Source organism: Bos mutus, chromosome 3, assembly GCF_027580195.1.
Source record: "Bos mutus isolate GX-2022 chromosome 3, NWIPB_WYAK_1.1, whole genome shotgun sequence".
Classification (NCBI taxonomy): Eukaryota; Metazoa; Chordata; class Mammalia; order Artiodactyla; family Bovidae; genus Bos; species Bos mutus.
The window spans coordinates 82,224,549-82,243,079 of NC_091619.1; the positions used below are offsets into that span (position 1 = coordinate 82,224,549).

An 18,531-nucleotide genomic window follows, 5' to 3' on the forward strand; every position below is an offset into this window, starting at 1 on the left:
GCAATCATATTGCAGTCTAAAGGTATCAAATCAGTTTCAGACATGCAAGATGTTACATGTCAACTATATCTCAGTTTGAGAAAAAGACTTTTTCAAAGGTATAGAGAACAAACTAGTGGTTATCAGTGGGGAGAGGAATGTGGGAAGGGGCAAGATAGGGATGGGAGTGGGAAAAACTTTAAGCTCCCAAGGCAAGATTCACTCATTCACTCATTTGTTCACTCATCATTCACCCCAAAATATTTATTTGATTGCCAGATACTATGTTGGGAATAGAATTCTTTCCTGCAAACATTGATTTCTTCCCCCAAGGGTAGTCTATTCTACATTATCTAGAATAGCAATGTCCTCAAAATACGTATTAGGGAGACCGGAAGAAGACATTAGGGCTTCTATTTATCTTTATTTTGCATCTTCTAAAAAATAATGATGCATTTGTTATTAATAATGCCCTCTCCCTCACTTGGTACCTATGTCAGATTGTCACATGTGACCCATGGTATATAACATTATCCCAAGGGAAATGTGGAATTCTGCAAATCTTTCTTATTGGTTTAATTTTAAGCATACTGTGACGTATTACTCTTTACATTAGTTGATGTTCAGCTGAAACAAGTAACGCGATTGTCTAGTTTTAATTGATTAACCACTACTGTCCCATCATAGGTGTATCATCACCACTGTCATTCTCTAACCTCATGTTTGCTATTTCCCTGGGAAGAAGGGGCATGACATAGAGAAAACACATTGAAATAATACAATTATTGTACTAATAATACAAATTATTTGAGATTATTATCAGTGCTGAGTGTAAAGCATTCCAAGACATTTCAAAGCACCTCACTGCTTATCATCCGTACAATGCCAGAGCCTTCCCCAGAAAAGCAAAGCAACACTTCCTCTGCCACTCACTAGCTGTTGACCATGAATCTGTGCCTCAGCCTCCCTGAACCTCATCCTCTAGGTCTTAGATTAGGCCAAATTAAGACAACACAGTGCAACAATTTAAAGTGCCTAGTACACACTATTATTCTACTGAAGTCAGTTTTCTCACCACTCCTACTGATGCACAGAATCCACACAGGAAGAGCTCTGAACCCAGAACACAAATGCCCAACACAACAATGTATGATTAGGCGACCCAAACTTTGTTAAGCTACTGTATTCTGAAGGTATGATGTCCTGGGTCAATTTATATAGAGAAGTTCTACCCAAGTCTCTTACTTTGAGAGGCTTTTTCCCGTGGCCCTTACTATCAATTCTGCTTAGACAGAAGTAAGTTTAATAATATCTGTTGAGATGAATAAAAGGATGCATTATGGAGATGATGAGTATCCCTGGGCACAACTCCTCTTTATTGGCTCTCCCTGGTACCTGCTTTTCTCTTTTCCCCTCTCCTTCCAAAGGGAAAGTTAAAGGCTATTATTAACTACTGGTCTACCACAGAGTCTTCTGTATCTTTTCACTGTTAAAGACATCTTAAAATATTTTCCCTCTCATGGAGCCTATTTTTCAAAGTATTTAACTTACCATCTTTACTAAATACTGGATCATTTATCTCTCCTCCATCTTTTATTAGATGAATTCAAACTACAACTGCCAAACAGGTCTCTCTCTGTATTATATGACCAGTGAACTCACAAAGTCAAAAGCAAAAATTGTCAGCCTATGCATCTTATTATCTAGGGAAAAATGCACCATTTCTTTTAAGATTTTTTTTCTTTGACTCCATTCAAGAACCACCAGTAGGTAACCACTGGTCAGGAGCACTGTTGGTGCCTGTTGAATTTTACTTATATATCTTTCATGAGAGCATTTGCAAATCTACTAGAACTCACTGCACATGCATGTCCTGAGCACTGCTACCTTTAGAACTGACTGATGCTCTGACAAGGTGACTCATCCCTTCTCTGTATTAAAGATCTTACTTATAGTCCCAAACTGTAAGAAGGCATTAAATTGAAAAGCTTTCAGTTTGGACAGCATTTGCAATTTTAAAAGATAAACCTCTCTAAGGAGTTAACATGATCTGTGAATGGGGGACATGCTAGGAATCAAATATCCTAATGAACTTTGTCTTACTCACTTGAAATGGAGAATTAACCGATTCTTTTAAATAATTCAGAAATCTAAAATCAAAGGCATGATGTACAAATTTCTATTGTACTGCACAAAAATGGGGAGTGGAAATAAACTCCTTATTTTTATGTTTTCAATAAACTACATTCCTACATCTTTTCCAAGTGAAATACTTTCAAATTTATTGGCAGTCATAATTGTCTTACGCCGTCCAACAAATACAATGGCATCTGGTATAAACACCTTACAACTACTTTTATACACTCCACCTTCAGCACAAAAATCAAATGAAAATTTAGTCCACTGTTTAAAAATATTCACTGTTGATCCATATAAGAAGAGTGCTGAGATTGTAGGAAAAAGAGTAAAAATGTTCATACGAAAAATAAGAACATAATTTTTCCAAAAGAATGTAATTTTGCCCCCAAAATTAAAAACAAGAAAATGACACATTTCAGATTGCCATCTAGCACAGAGTTCGTTTCCATGAAGCAAAGAGGTGGATGAAAGAAAGGTAGACTACCCTTTATTGTGTATCTCCTATGAATCACTACAAGTTCTGGGCAATTTATACATACACACATCCACAGAGATATATCCATATACATAATCTGCATAGAAACAGTCCTTTTAGTTCCCAGGATTAATTAAGCCTGTGGGTGCCTGAGCAAGGCTGAGGCAGATACCTAACAGTATGAGATGCCCATCCTAAAGGAGCGAACAACACGGGGAAGGAAAGGAACGAACACCGCTTAAGCTCAAAACAAAACAGCAACTAAAATACACTTCCTGACGAGGTGATGGCATCCCACCTTATAAATGAGAAAACACAAGTCCAAGAGTTTGCCCAAATTTATGTCATCAATAAGTTATAGGACCAGAGTTTGAATACTGTTCTTTCTATAATGCAAGGTCATGGTTAAGCAATTAGCTTCTGACATGTAAGTGTGAAAACTCTGTCCTGTGAGTACTCTTTCTGCCTTCTTAACTGTGGGAAAGCCAGCTAAATTCTTTTGTGTCTCAGTTTCCTCATCTGTAAAATGGGTACACTAATAATACCGATCTCCAAGGGTTGTATTAGAGTGAAATAAGATCATGAATCTAGAACTCTTGGCACAGTGCCTTGCTGTGGTGGCCCTTGTATCACATGTGACAAGAAGCACCACTGCCTGACAACTCCAATCGCTCCCCTCTGGATTTACTACCATGTTTGTTCCAGAGAGCTTCCTCCAGGCTCCCAGTAAATGATTAAAGAAGAGGATACTAATGCAGACTGGTTCCTATGGGAAGACAAAAAAAACTTTATAACTAGTGACTGGCTCAAAGACTTTCCACTGGCCTGTACAAAACTTTTCTTAGAAGCTCCCTCACATCTAAGATTCTTCCTCTCCAATCCTTCTTCCTTTCCTCTCTCCTCTCACAGGTATCAGATCAGTATTGCAGTCTGAAGCCTCTGCAGCCAACCTGGCTCCCTCCTTTATAGCTCACAGATTTTAGCCCCCAAAATCCCTGCACATCTAATTCTGTAAGGGCATATTCTTCTTGGGAGACCTAAACTACCACACCAGCACATGGTAAACCCACAACAAATGGGAGCTATTATCAATAGCATGACTGTTGCCAGCAAATTCATTATTTTTGTTAAATTTGTAATATTCATTATTACCTGGCTCCAAAGCTCAACACAGTTTAGCTCTCATTTCCAAAAGTGCTTTCCTTGAATCTGTGGACATTATCCTTTCTTTAAGTTGGAGGGTACAAAGACCACATCATGTTCTTATAACACATTCAAACATGTTTTGTCACAGCTACTGAAACAGCCCTAAATGAGAACATAATATATATTTAGATTCCTGTAGAGCATAAAGAAAATAGCACCGTCTATTTTCAAGTCAACCTAAAGGTCTTTTCTCTACGTTACTTTTGAATGTGGACTTTTCCAGTGCTGTGTGATTTGACTGATTTTCTACTTTCACCATCTTTCATGAGGCAAACAGTCTGCCAATAACTAGGACTTGCGACAAGATATACTTCCTTTGAAGAAGTGACTCACACGATGTCCCTATGCCTTACTCAATTACAGTTCCACTAATTAAACTTACACACTGACCTGGATGGGTTGAATGGCTCTCAACTACAGTATTGTACCTACTGACTATGCCACACAAGTGGCTTATTGTTCCAAGACAACGACTGGGCTACCGGCAGATGCAGAATGAATGGAATTTAAGCAGTTGAGTCATTAGAACTTTGCGATACTCTTCTCAGGTCTCATTTCCAGCAGGTTAAATTCCAGTGGTTTGACCCTTTGTGATCACTGAAATCATCACAGACTAATTGAACCTTTTCCAGTACTGCTCTTACTGCTGCCCGTGAAACCTCCATGGGAGTGTGCAGAGAACTAGGACTGGTGGCCAGATAAAATACGTGACTTGGTTTAGATAAACAAGTCCTTTTTTGTAATAAATAGAGCCCATGTAATACTAAAATAATTATTTGTTGTGGTTCTGCAAAGCAAATTTAACTTGGTATCTTGTGTTTTTATTTGCTAAATCAGCAACAATTGGGAGGAAAAAATATCAAGCTTCGTGGTCATGGACTTGAGACCTGAGGATTTACAATCTAAACAGAGTCCTGAGATAAGGGTTAAACTGCAGCCCCACAGATTTAGATCTCCATTAAATTAAAAAAAAAAAAAAAAAAAGAATTGTTTGCATGAGAGTGTATGTGAAGCCAAATATCCTATGCAAGTGACTCTTTTTTCAGTAACATATGCATAAGGGAAAACCTTTCAGGATACTAAAAGATACTGCCATGGCAGACGACAGTCTCCTTTGACAATGCTATGAATTAGGCCTTTTTGCTTTGTTTACCACTCAACATTAAGTATCTAACACAGAGCAAGGGCTCAGGGCATAGCCACCACATCAAGTAATGAATGGATTTGGTACGTGCATTCCTTTGTCAAGCATATTATAGTTTATCAAAGATTTGCTGTGTCTTTCCTTGGCCAACAAAGTTCAACATAATTTGGCTTCCTGCTAGCCCTGCTGCCAACTGCTCTTCTTTCACTGATGCACCACAAGCCACCCTAACCCTGACTGTTCCTCCAACATGCCTCTGGGTCTTTCCATTTCTGTTCCCTCTTTCTAGAAGAGAAGTCCCAAATATCTGCATAGTCCTCATCTTTACTATCATCAAGTCTTAGCTCAAAAGTCAACAGGTCAAAAAGGCCTTCCCTGACTACCTTCTGTAAAATAGTGCCCTATACTCCACTGTTGAGCCCTTGTGTGTGCATGCGTGCTAAGTCACTTCAGTCCTGTCCAACTCTGTAGCCCCCCAGGCTCCTCTGTCCATGGGATTCTCCAGACAAAAATACAGGAGTGGATTGCCATGCTTTCCTCCAGGTGATCTTCCCGACCCAGGGATGGAACCATATCGCTTGTCTCCTGCACTGGCAGGGGGTTCTTTACCTCTAGTGTCACCTAGAAAGCCCCGTTTTTCTTTATCTAGCTTTGTTTTTCTTCATAATATTTAACATCACTTGTTACATTATGTGTGTTTTCTTCCAGCAGAGATGTTATCTGTTTTACTCAGTCAATCTGGTTCTGAGAATACATCTGATAAATATTTGCTGAAAGGATGAATGCAGCCTTTTTCCCCTTACTAGATTACCAGGTCCTCCAGAACAGGAAGTCTGACCCATCCCTGTTGTCCCTCAGTGCATCTAGTATATAGTCCAATGTACCCCGCAGACTCTTAACAACTATCTCGGCTCCCAGGTGGCTCAGTGGTAAAGAATCTGCCTGCCAATGCAGGAAACAAAAGAGATACAGATTCGATCCCTGGGTTGGCAAGATCCCCTGGAAAAGGGAATGGCAACTCACTCCAATATTCTTGCCTGGAGAATCCCATGGACAGAGGAGCCTGATTGGCAGCATTCCATGGGGTCACAAAGAGTTGGACATGACTGAGTGACTGAGCAAGCAGATGACTTATAAGAAAATTGAGGTGCAGGTCTTTAAGTGGCTTGGACAACTGATTTCTCCTTAGCAGATGCTCGGTGTCAGGCTTATAATGGCAGCTCTCCTTTGCTAATCCCACCTATTCAGAAACTGTGATTTGGCTTCTATTTGTTCATCTCTTGAGTGTACAAATTCAGCTTGCTGAGAAGCTCTCTGGTTGCAAAATACCTACAGAGATCTAAGAAAACACTGACTTTCCTTCATGGAGAGATTGTTGGAAATCTATTCCTGTTTTGCTAGGATTCACCACCACATCCTTTATACTTTTCTCTTTGGATATTCGCCATATGATGCCTGTGGCTAAGGCATATGAGACTCCCCTGTTCTCTTTGGGTTAAAATCAACCAAGTATAGAACTTAACAATTGAGAAGGGGCAGAGTAATCTGCTGTAAATACTACCCCTCCCCCCACCTCGATTTGCGATTTGCACTATCCCAGTAGATTTCCTTAACAAGGCAATGCCAAGGGAACAGAGTTGCCTGGAGCTGAGTGAAACCTGAAGAAGAGAAAAAGAATGAGGAAGCTGGAGAGGGAAAAGGTGCCAAAAGTCCTTGTGGCCACATGAATTTTTCTAGCAGACAACTAATCAATCTGGATTAGCGGCTCCAAATCCCCAAATAAATTATTTATATTGCATTCAGTTTACTAATATGATCCACAAATGGATAATTCTTTCCCCAAAATGATATACAGGATTTAAATCAACAAATTCACCCTCAAGTGTCAAATCAGACCCTATTGTGTGTGGCAAAGAGAGCTTATACACTATTCCTGACCCAAACTAGCCTCCCTGATAATTCACCACGTGGACTTTTCAGTGACAGAGAGAGGTACATGAAAGCGACCATTGGGAGTGCACTGCAGGTCCTTCTGAGAAGATCTGCCAAAGGTTCTATCAGGGCCTGTCCAGGGAAAAACCCAGGGAGCAGAGAGCAGTGCAGATGGCGCCACCACTGACCACTGGGCGCACCATCCTCCACAGCTTCTCCACGTCACTGTGATTTGATGGCGGCCCCTCATTTGATTTCTTTTCTGAGCCCAATTCAAATATGAACAGCATTGCTTCCGGTTTTGAGAATCGAGATCTATGGATGTATTTACACAATCCCATATAAATTATAGACAAACACTTAAAATCACTTTCTATTGGATGTTTCTATTCTGTTACATCCCAACGGTTGTTTCTCCTGGACCACGAGTCATAGACACAGAACAAATGTGAGGAACAGAAAGACACCCCTTTATGTCTTCTCTCCTCTATACAGTTTGTGCGTGAGGGACTGGTTGGGGGAACGGGGTTGTGGGGGGTGGGGGTAGGGAGGGTTGTGTCTGGAAGAGACCACCCAGCCAGTCCTTTTCAGAATTTGGAAATCAGGGGAATAGAAGTCTAATCCATTCCTTATTTTGGCTACTAGCCAACCACTTGAAGTCTGTTCACCTAGTTAACCTGTATATGTAGATAATAAAATACCCTTAATGTGAGAAGTAAACGACTTTTTTAAAATGACAAATTTCCTCCTCCTCTTTTCAGTTGAAAAGGCTCTTTTACTACCCTGGATCCTGTGGTAAATAAAGCTTGGAGTACTCTATACTGTGTTAAGCCTGTGGGGGAAGCCTCCAGTCTCACCTGGTACCTCATCTTTCCAAATGCAAGATTCAAGAATTTACTTTGTTTGGAGGCATTTCTAAAGAGCCCCTGCAAACCATGATGGATCACATTTGCTAACAATATTTAAGAAAGCACAATTCACCTGGCCTCAGACTGACATTTTAGATTAAACCAAATTCTAGTTCCCCAGTCTCTAAAACAAGATAGACTAGCTCCATCTCATTGCTGAAAATTCATCAGTCAGAATTTAATTACACAGATCTGGAAACCAGAAGGCATTTAGGTTTTAATGTTTCCCTGAGTTGGGACCTTTACAATATTTAGAATATTGATCATTACTGTTATTGCTGCTATTTTGGTGGTCACTCTACTGTGTCTGTCCCTGCAGGGTTTTTGGAAAGAACACTGTTGAGAATAACTGTTGCTAGGTAATTGTAAAAGAAAGTCATGCAAATTATGAAATATTGACAAGCTTTATTTACAAGTCAATGGTGCTAGAGTGCTCCTGCTTTCCCAATAAAATGTTAACTGTTCAGCTGTGCACTGCCTTCAAAATTCCTAAAATGACACAACTAAAATGACCAATAATCAAAATAGTTCCTGAAACAGCAGTCCATTCAGTAGCAAGAAACAATTCTTAACATTTAGAATTACGAATTTTATTTTACCTTCCAACTATGTACTAATATTATATATCATACTGCAATATATCTCCCATATATTTGAGGAAGTAATGAGAAAAAAATGAAAGCGGAAGGCCTGAACTTTGTAATGAAAATATTATCAGATAAAAGAATGTTTGTCCAAAAAAGAAATATAAATTTATATTTCTTAGCTCACCACCAAGTTACAGAGTTAATCCTGCATACAAATCTTAAGTCAGGAAGTCAATATCCTTGGAAGTTATTTCGTAAGTACTGAAATACTCAAAATACAGAAATGAGTTACTAATGAAAGTGAAAGTGAAGTCGCTCAGTGGTGTTCGATTCTTTGGGACTCCATGGACGGTAGCCTACCAGGCTCCACCGCCCATGGGATTTTCCAGGTAAGAATACTGGAGTTGGGTGCCATTTCCTTCTCCAGGGGATCTTCCCGACCCAGGGATCGAACGCAGGTCCCCTGCATTGCAGACAGATGCTTTACCGTCTGAGCCACCAGGGAAGCCCACCAATGAAATACTAACAGTTGAGATTCCCTGTTCATCTAGCAACACTTAGCAACAATACCTAGTTTGGTGATACAAGATAGGAAGGACATACACAAAGATGCTGAACATGAACACAAGATCCAACCAATACTCCAGGGTGATTTTTGAACTGGCAGATAGAGCTGGAAATTTTCAAAATCTGAGGCAAACATCATGATTAATGGCTTTCCACTGATGGCAAGTGGCCCACCTGAGAGTTGATGCCACCAACACACACGCAACTACCAGGTAGATGAGGAAGAGCCAACATGATTAAACCTAAAGAAAATTATCTAAATACCAACTCTGATTTCCTGCTATAAATATCACATTTTTAAAACCACTAAGATGAGATTATTATTATTTTAGCAGCTTGTACAAGTGATGAGAGATAGTAAATAGGAAAAACAAACTCCAATCAAATACATGTGACACAGCTTTTCTTCTTCTGGCACAGGAACTGTACGTGGTCTTCTCTGGTTTTAGTTAAGGGTGCGTGCACAGGGAGTCCCCACTGGGGGTGTGCTTTCAGAGTGCCAGGGCTGGATGATGCTCTTCCCTCAGTCACTGCCTCAGTGTGGCCCCACGGAAGTGTGCCTGGAATTAAGCAGGAGGGCTATCACATGAGCCTCTGCCTCATCAATGCATGACCTGATGCCACACAGAACGCAAGCTATGGAGGACTGTTCACAGGCCCTGTAAATACCGAGGAAGCACTGCAAGTATTCTGTGCCACAGATACTCTTTTTAACAGTAGCCAAAGTACCTCCTGGGAATTCACAAAGGTGGTATGAGTAGATCTTCTAAGTCACAGTCTAACAGATAAGGCTTTAAACCTTCAGGAGCTCTTGAAAAACCAGAAAGGGGATTTCTGTAACATGCAAAAGGATTAAATGAATGATAACAGTTAGGTTGAAAACTTGGTCAGATTCCATTCTTTATGGTCATCAACTATAAACGAACAGGATGGTATTTCATATCTTTGATCACACCTGCTCATTAGGGTGGGGTGAGGGTGGAGTTACAACTTGATCTACTCTGTCCATTAGAATAGCCCCGAGCTTTGGCTTCCCAGCACTATTAGTCATATCTGTGTATGTATGTCTGTTTGTCATCCATGTACAACTATACAACTTTTCCCCACAACCAAATTACATTTCAACTTCTTCAGGGTTTTTATTTTTTCTTAAAAACCTCTTGGTAAATCAACAGTGAGCAAATACTCAAAAACTATGTACCACTGCAGAACTTTCCCCCATTCTCAAATTAGATTTTCAACTTCTTTTTTTTTTTTTTTTCCCTTGATAAATCAATAACAAGCAAATACTCAAAAACTATTTGGGGACAATGACAGTTTATTTGTCTACCTATTAATTTTAATAAATACTAGGTATGTGTCATGTTCAAAGCATCCGAAATTGGTCATGAATTCCGTCCATCAACAGCTTACAGTTTTTAATAAGTGAGATTCTATTTGGTTTGTGCCAAGGAAAAATTCAGCCCAAATTAAAGACATCTAAGTGAAGTCCCTTCTTTCTAGAATAACCTTCTTGGGCATTCATTCTGAAGGCCCTAGCAATTCTGCATCACTTCTGTAGTTCTCAACTCCTGAGAGGGAAACAGAATATGAAGAATAGAACTAAACAACAAAATAGATATGCCACTATAGGGATTATGGACAGATTTAAGAGACTTAAACCTGACATTTCAAAACAGGGTAGGTATCTACAGAAGATGTCTCTATAGAGTCTTGGTTTATTGCTGACACTCTTCCTCTTTCTACTCCAAGTCTCCCAGCTTGTTTCCTTTTGAATATGTGTATCTCATTACAGATCTGAGCTTTAGCTGGAGAGTCCTGATGGTTATCTTTGAGTGCTTACTATGAACCCACATTATGCTTTCACAGGCATATTCTCATTTTGTTACTCAGGAGTTAGGGTCTTTTAGTGTTCCTATTTTACTGATAAGAAGACTGATATTGGGGCGACACCTTACTCAAAGTCCCCCAGCCTTCGTTTCATTTGAACTCAGGCCTGTTTGACTCTAGAGGTGGAGTTCTGAATCATTACATTATACCAGTGTTGAGTTTCAGTGATTCTGACATTTTATCTCTGGGTTTCAGATAATTCCTTCAAAATTCCCATGTAATACTCTAATTGGACAAAGATTTGTTTTCTTTTACAGTTGAGTCTTAAGGGAGTACAAGAAAAGAAAGCAAAAATTCTGTAGAAATAAAGAGACTAGTTGGGCAGGGAAGAAACAGCTGCATCCACTTTAGGTAAAGTTACATGGCCTAGTTTATGGTTTTGGATGAAACAGCATGTTACCATTTGTCTATTCATTCTCCATGGTTTACTAGGAAAATACCATTCGTTTCCCATTACCTTTCTCTTCAAGAGCTAGGATAAAAAGAATACTATTTCCCCTCGAATATATACATAAAGAAGGAATAATGAGTTCCCACTTTATTTGAAAATCAGAGTCTGTCACTTCTTCATCCACCAAGATTTCAAAAGTCCTTTAAGAGTTTTGTTGATACATTTATGAGTGTTCTCTTCTTAAAAATGAAACAAACAAACAAACAAAAACCTTTCAGGAACTCATCTTCCATAATCTGGGGTAATGAAAGAAGACTTGATCAAAGCAGCCCCAGAAAGTCATCTAATGCATGTAAATACCTAGTCCAGAAATCTTCATTTATTTTCCTTCAGGGATTATACATTTAAAAAAGAGGAAAAAAAATAATTTTTTCCTCAAATAACTTTATCTGAGATTGACAAAAGGCAGAAAGAGGAAACCCAAGAGGCTGGTGTTCCTCTAGTCTGAACTCCAGTTGGAACTGTCTAAGATGAAGCAACATCTCTTTCTCTGAAATAAATAGAAATTTGAAACATAGGAATTTATTATTTTCTCTCCTGGATATTACCACTTTCTTTCTTTGAACTCACATGATCCTTCCCAAATGGTACTGTGAACCCTTGAGGTGGCACCAAGTGATCTGCGGTTAACAATGAACTTGGCTAGTCTCTCCTCGTCTTTGGCTGAAAAATTCGGGCTCAATCCTGGTTGCTTTTTGGAGTGGGAAATGCACAATATCGGTATTACAGCAGCTCCAGAAAGGCATGCCAGGCCTCTCATGCTCTCAATTTATATTTGCATGTGAACAGCTTGCCGGCCATTTTATGAAGACAGATGAACCGCAGGCCTGCGAGAGGGGCAGCCAGACCCAAACACGAGCGCCACACACCCCAGCAGCCCACCAGTTCTCAACAGTGAAAATAAAACGAGTACCTCTGGACACAACTTCAAGCCGATTATACATAAATATATTATATGTAAAAAAGAGACATATAAGCATCACCTATAAGTCAAGCGGGAAATAAAGAGTGAAACTAGTCTATAAATATCACTCTTTAAAATGTCAACAAAAAATAAGATGTAGCTGTTTATGACACTAAAAACAAGCCTTCAGAGGTCTCTTTCTCTCTCTCTTTTTTAATGCCTGCTGTGAAAAGACAACTTTGATACGTAAAATACCACCAAAATACCAGGATGAGGAGAGGAATAGCAAGACAGTGCATATTTAATATGGGAGCCCAGCAACAATGTAGAGAATTTCTGAGGCTTGGGAAATGAACAAATCCTGAGAAATCAGTGATAGGCTATTCAAAGTGATAAAATCAATCCTCCACCCCACAACACTGACATAATTCAGTTTACTTATCTATTCCAAAAGATCGGGTGGAGATCAAAACAGAAAAATAGAACAACAAAAATAAGACAGTCAGGAGGAATGAGGTCATTTTAAGTAAGTGAAAAACAAAGTATGGCTGGATTATACTAACTAGAAAAATAATACAAGGAATACTGAACAACAGCCAACTTTTATTTAGTGTAAAGTCCTATGAAAGATACTATTGTGAGCATGTTATATATATTATCTTATTTAATTCTTCAACATGTCAGTAATATTATTACTGTACCACTTCAAAGAAGAAATAAATCAGTACTCTGTGAGGGTAAATAACCTATTCAAAATTACAAAGGAAAGAAAGAACAGAGGTAGAATTTAAACACAGGTCTGACACCACCGCCTGAGCTTTTAGCCACGGTGCCATATTCCCTCCGAAGGTCCTTCATGGTCAAGTCACCATTAGAGGCTTCAGCTCTTTCATCAAGGAACAGCACTATGGAATTTTATGAGATTATATCCATGAAAGTGGGAAATACAGTGTTTAGCATGTGATGAGTACCACTAGGTCACTCCTCAGTTTTTACTGAAACTGATGGTTTTACTCAAATTCTAACCTATGATAACTGTTTTCATCCTTGGAGCATATATACTACACACTTAGTATTTTAGTGGATACTATTATATTCATATATAAAGTGTGTATTCTAGGTAATCAAGTTCCTGCAATACACAGCTTATACATTTATGCAATTGACACATTGTATATTGTCATGTACCCTTACTGTTTTAGACAACTTAAAGTGAAAATCTTTCAAAGGCAGACATCATTTTCTCACAGTAATTATTTAGCAGAAGCAAAAATCTTCCAAAAGGCCTCAAAAATACTTGTTAGTCAATAAACTTAAATCATCGTGAAGAAGATCATGCGTCACTTGCCACATTAAAAGGAACTGAAATAAAAAGGCATTGGCTCCTCACTTATGCTGTAAATGACACTGATCAGGTAAATCAACCCTGCCTCAAACGGTAACCAACTTTCTTGGGAATGAAGGTTCTTAAGAGTACCCTGATAGAGTTTGTGGCTGAGGGGAAGGGTTTGGGGCTGTTAGAGTGACCCAGAAAATTCCTTAAGTTCTCAAAGACTGTTCCTACTGTGTGGGCCACCCACTCGGGCAGACCTTGAAATCCTCCTACTTGGTTGGCTGCTGGCTACCATGGACTCTCAGAACAGCAACCAGAGTCCCAAACTAAACTTACCATTTTCTGGCTGGTCCTTAATGTCAGCATCACTTGGCTGGCTGGGACTTTCAGATTGACTTGAATCTGAAAAACATAAAAAGACGGCCAAAAATTACAGGGTCTGTGAAAGAAAAGTGGATCAGAGGTGGCAGACTTTCTCAAAAGGTTCAGCCCGTAAACCAGGAGTGAGAACATTACAGAGGTGACGTGATGATCAAAAAAGGAAGAAAGAAAAGACAGGGGGAGAAGGGCGGCAGCCGCAGCAGCCCATGCCTTCAGAGAGGACTCTCGGTTCTGTTTACACCTCCGGCAGCACTTGGCTTGCACCAGATCATAACTTAAAACTCTTCAGAAACCATCCTCCTACACAGAGACCCTTTCCAAACTGCTCTTCTCCATTATTTATACACTAGAGTCTGATAAAGACTTCATCCTTCATTACACACATCTGAAGCTTGATTCAGAACATAATAAAGTGTCAAAACATATTTTGAAGCTGGTATATAAAAGCAACCCAAACAACAGAAACAAGTTCTGTTGATATTTAGCTCCGTATTACAGCAACAGACTATGCAGACTAACACCATTAAATACTAGAATCCTAATACTCTAGCGCCTTTACTTAAAATAACAGGATCACTCAAAGACATCTTTCTAAAAGGTACACATCTCCCCCCACTTTATGAGTATTCTTTTCCTTTTGTACCGATGCATCTGGGAGATCCTAAAGGGCTTGTGAGCAAAAACAGGTTCTTGCACACCTTTATTGAATCGCATCTATTTTTTATTTTACTGATAAAAATACAACCATTTTTAAACTAAAAATTTAATCCAATCAATTTAACTTCTAAATGAGACCATTTAAAATAAAGTAACATTTAATTTTAAGATGAGCTAAACAAGTTAGACCAAAAACTTTCACAGAATTAGAAGTAAGCATACTTATGATACATTTTCTTGGGGAAAGGAAAAAAAAGTCAGGCAAACTATTTCAAGTAGAGAGTTTTTTATGTAAAGCATTTTTCTGAGACTTGAAACAGTATATAACATTCTCGAAAAACAAACCAAAAATTTTCTAGAAAAATCTCTGTATCTATGGAAAGCCTGGATCTGCACTTTACCTTGACTTCACAGGGTTAGAACAGGCTATCTGGAATCTGACCACATTTTAGCAAGAAGTTCAATGCAAGATCAAAAGGTCATGACACTTGACTGTGATTAAATTGAAAATATTACTTCTATTTAACCAACAGAGTTACAGCTTTAGCATTCTCTTTCTTGGAGATACTGCACAGAGAAGCAGTGCGACTAGCGACCCTAGGTCGAGAAGCACTGATTTATTACTGTAAGAAAGACTCCCTGCTTTTAGGCAAATGAAGATTTTAATTATTGGAAAGTACTTTTTTTTAAACGTCTACTTAAAAACTTTTAGATGCGCTTAACCTGGTGCATAGAGCAAAAATTCTAGATTGATTCAAAGGTTCAAATGTGAAAATCTGAATTTTTATTTAAGTCTGGCAAAGTGATAGCTTTTTAACATAATGTAACAATAGCCACAGTGAAGACACACACCAAAAGTATTACAGTATTTCTCAAAACACTTTAGAGAAATTCTTCAGAATGAACCACAGAGTTAAATACAAAGTCTGCACTGAAAATTGGAATATAAATTTATATGCGATCACATTTGAAATTTTAACTCAATTAATATTACATTTATAGCAAGTGATTTTAAAATATGGCATGATTACCTTCTCTTTTTCTAAGGGAGTATTCTGTAACTTTGCAATTAAAAATTATAAATTAAACATTCTTATAAGCAATTCAGCATGTTTTAGGAGAAAGGCATACCTTCATTATTTGTGTACCGGAAATTTTTAAACCATTAATAGCCACAATTGAAATCAGAGAAAATATCTAAGTTTGTCTTAGGGAAAGTTAAAATTCTTCTTGATCATGTGCCAATATAGATACCTAAAATTTTGCCAAACAGAACATTGTCTTTGGAATAAGACTAGTAAACTTAACTTTCTATCTGATACCTTAGCCGATGTTCTTTTTCTTGGTGTATTAATATCTTTATGACCAATCACTTCTTTGCGAACAAAAGGAAAAATATTTTTTATCTCAATTAATTTAAATATACCATAGCCAACTACTTTTCTGAATTTTATCTATCAATATTAAGGCAAAAAAAAAAATGAAAGATCCAAACAACTGTCTTAATACTAAAAGCAGACTTTTTTGCTCTTTGAAATTTTTTTTTACATTTGTCACCCTGTATTTATAGGAAGATAGCATAATTACAGAAAACATGAATAGCAACAAAAGATGGCAATAGATACGTTCAAAGAAAGTTTACAATTCCAAGCCACAGAAAAAGAAGCAAGTAAACAGCAACTGACTGAGCGGCAGGGAAACAGCTCAGAGTTGGTCTGAAAGGCGCCACAGCACTCTTGTGAAAGCTCAGCTACCAACACTGGAGGAGGCACCTAGCCAAACTGAAAACGGAATTTAATTTCCCAGTTTTATTCAAAAGCTGGGGATACTGTTCTCCACCGGAGGACTGCATACTAAAATACACCATCCTGGTAACAGACAGGAAAAGCCAAAGATCTACAAGAAAAGTTAAATGATCTTAAAACTTAATTATTTTCTACCATGGGCCATTTAATGCCATTTCTTTTTTGAACCAACGAGGAACAAAATTACCCAGTCCTGGTGCAATTCTTGCTGAGGACGGATGGGCTCTTTCTTTGGTATTACAAAAGGTCAGCGATGCTGTTATGTATGGGGCCAACCAGGTGACCAGAATTATAATTTCTACCCATACATAATTGATACAAAGGAAAGATCTCTTTCTTAAGTATTTGCATTAAAACACTATTATGAAAGCAAAAAATTAATTCAATTTTCTCTTGTGCATAGTTGGTAGAGACCTGTCAGAAGCCAAAGTAACTTCACATCTTACTTTTGGGGACAATTATCACATGGCCTTTTGATTCCCACCACCTGAAATAATTAGAGGCCCACAAAAAAATTCACCTGCATAGAATTGGGTGCCTTTCTTGTATCTGAGTCCCCCATGGCAGCAACTTTCTCTGGTTTCCTGGTTGAAAGCCAGAAGATTTGTATATTACAATGAAGAGAATATTATTTAAAATGTGTTTAAATGATGGAGTTGGAAATGCTATTGGGAGGAAGTACATTAGGGTTATCAATTTTTCTCCCCATCCAGGGATTTGTTTTTTGTTTAAGGAACCTTAGACTTCAACCTAACCTTGAAAAGCAATTTTTCTTTTGGTTTCTAAAAAATTTATGAGCAGAAATTTAAACCTAAAATAGACATGGTTTTCATATAGGAGGCTGGATTGAGACCTCTTAATTGAACTGCTAGTCATCTATCTATGCATTTTTATGGCGCTTAGAGCTATACTGCTGGAGTACTCAGACAAAGATATTTCACTATCAATATAATCACTTGGGAAAGGAATAAAATAAATCCTAATGCCAACACACTAGCCTGAGCTTCCATAAGCTTGTGCAGTGCAGGAACAAAATCTTGTACTGGATTTACTACTTATGCACGGGTCCAGGCCCCCTCCCCTCAATTCTGCTCCCCTTCAACTTGGAACCTCAAGAGAATACTCCTCTTGGGATGGTGAAGAGTGACCAATACAGGTCAGTAGGGTAAAACTGATTGGGCAAAAATACAGACATCACTTCCATGTATTTTCTGTTCTCCAGGCAGGAAGCAAAGATGAAATGCTGTTAAATCTTCCTTGTGCCCAACCCAGAATTAAACTTTTCCTCTCTCCTTGGCCATATATCTCTTACCGTGTGACTTACACTATGCTGCACTAAGGTACTTTTCAATGATCTCACATGAGAATCAGAACTCCGTGAGAAAAGAATTCCTTTCTTATTCTAGTCTTAGGTCCAGTACCTTCTAAGAGTACCTGGCCCAGCCAAGGATTTGATAACCACAGAACTAAAAGGATGAATTTTCACTTGTTCAGCCTTCTAGGGCTGAACCACTGCCAGTGACTGAAAATACACTAAGTTTACACCTAAAAGCTGACTGGGACTTATAAAATGGAAAAGGAGGGCAGAAAAGGTCTTTATTTCTGCTTGATGTCCCCCTTCGTGGGACCTGGCAAGGAAGAGGCACATCCCTCTGGCTCATGGCTGGGAAATCTTGCACGGCATTTAGAAGTTACAGACAATCACCTCCTCTGATCCCCTGGCCGACACATGGCAAGAGGCTTCTCAGAATAATAAGAGCTGAGGACAGTGTCTGACACATGAAAGGCCCCCAGAAATGTGTGCAGGCTAAAATGATGGATGGCAGAAATAGTTCACACATTCAAAAAATCCAAAGATAAGAGAAAGCAGCCATATTCCGAGGCCCAAAGAGGACCTCAAAATCCTAACAACTGCTGTTGTGAATAGCTGATAAAAGAAGGGCAGCCATGCAGTGGTGGGGAGCACTTCCCACCCTGAAACAAACGAGTGTAATTCCTATTCAGTCAACATGAAATCAACAAAAGTCTCCAGACCCCAAAAGTACAAATCCAGGTTCCACTGGAAAAGTAATTTTGCTTAAGTTCAAGCTCCCTACATGCATACTGATTTGGCTAAAGACGAAGCTTGAAAAGGCTTTGTTAGAGTTTTGTGTCCGGTTTTAAATCTCCCAAA

General features: G+C 38.7%; 1 protein-coding gene across 3 annotated transcripts in view; it reads right to left on the minus strand.

The window, feature by feature from the left end:
- NFIA (nuclear factor I A) overlaps positions 1-18,531 on the minus strand; it is a 400,772-nt gene that overhangs the window by 185,059 nt on the left and 197,182 nt on the right. For all 3 annotated transcript variants that reach the window (XM_070367937.1, XM_005891231.3, XM_070367936.1), the window contains exon 3: positions 13,852-13,917. In XM_070367937.1, the coding sequence (XP_070224038.1) occupies positions 13,852-13,917 (66 nt within the window). The remainder of the gene's footprint in view (positions 1-13,851; positions 13,918-18,531) is intronic.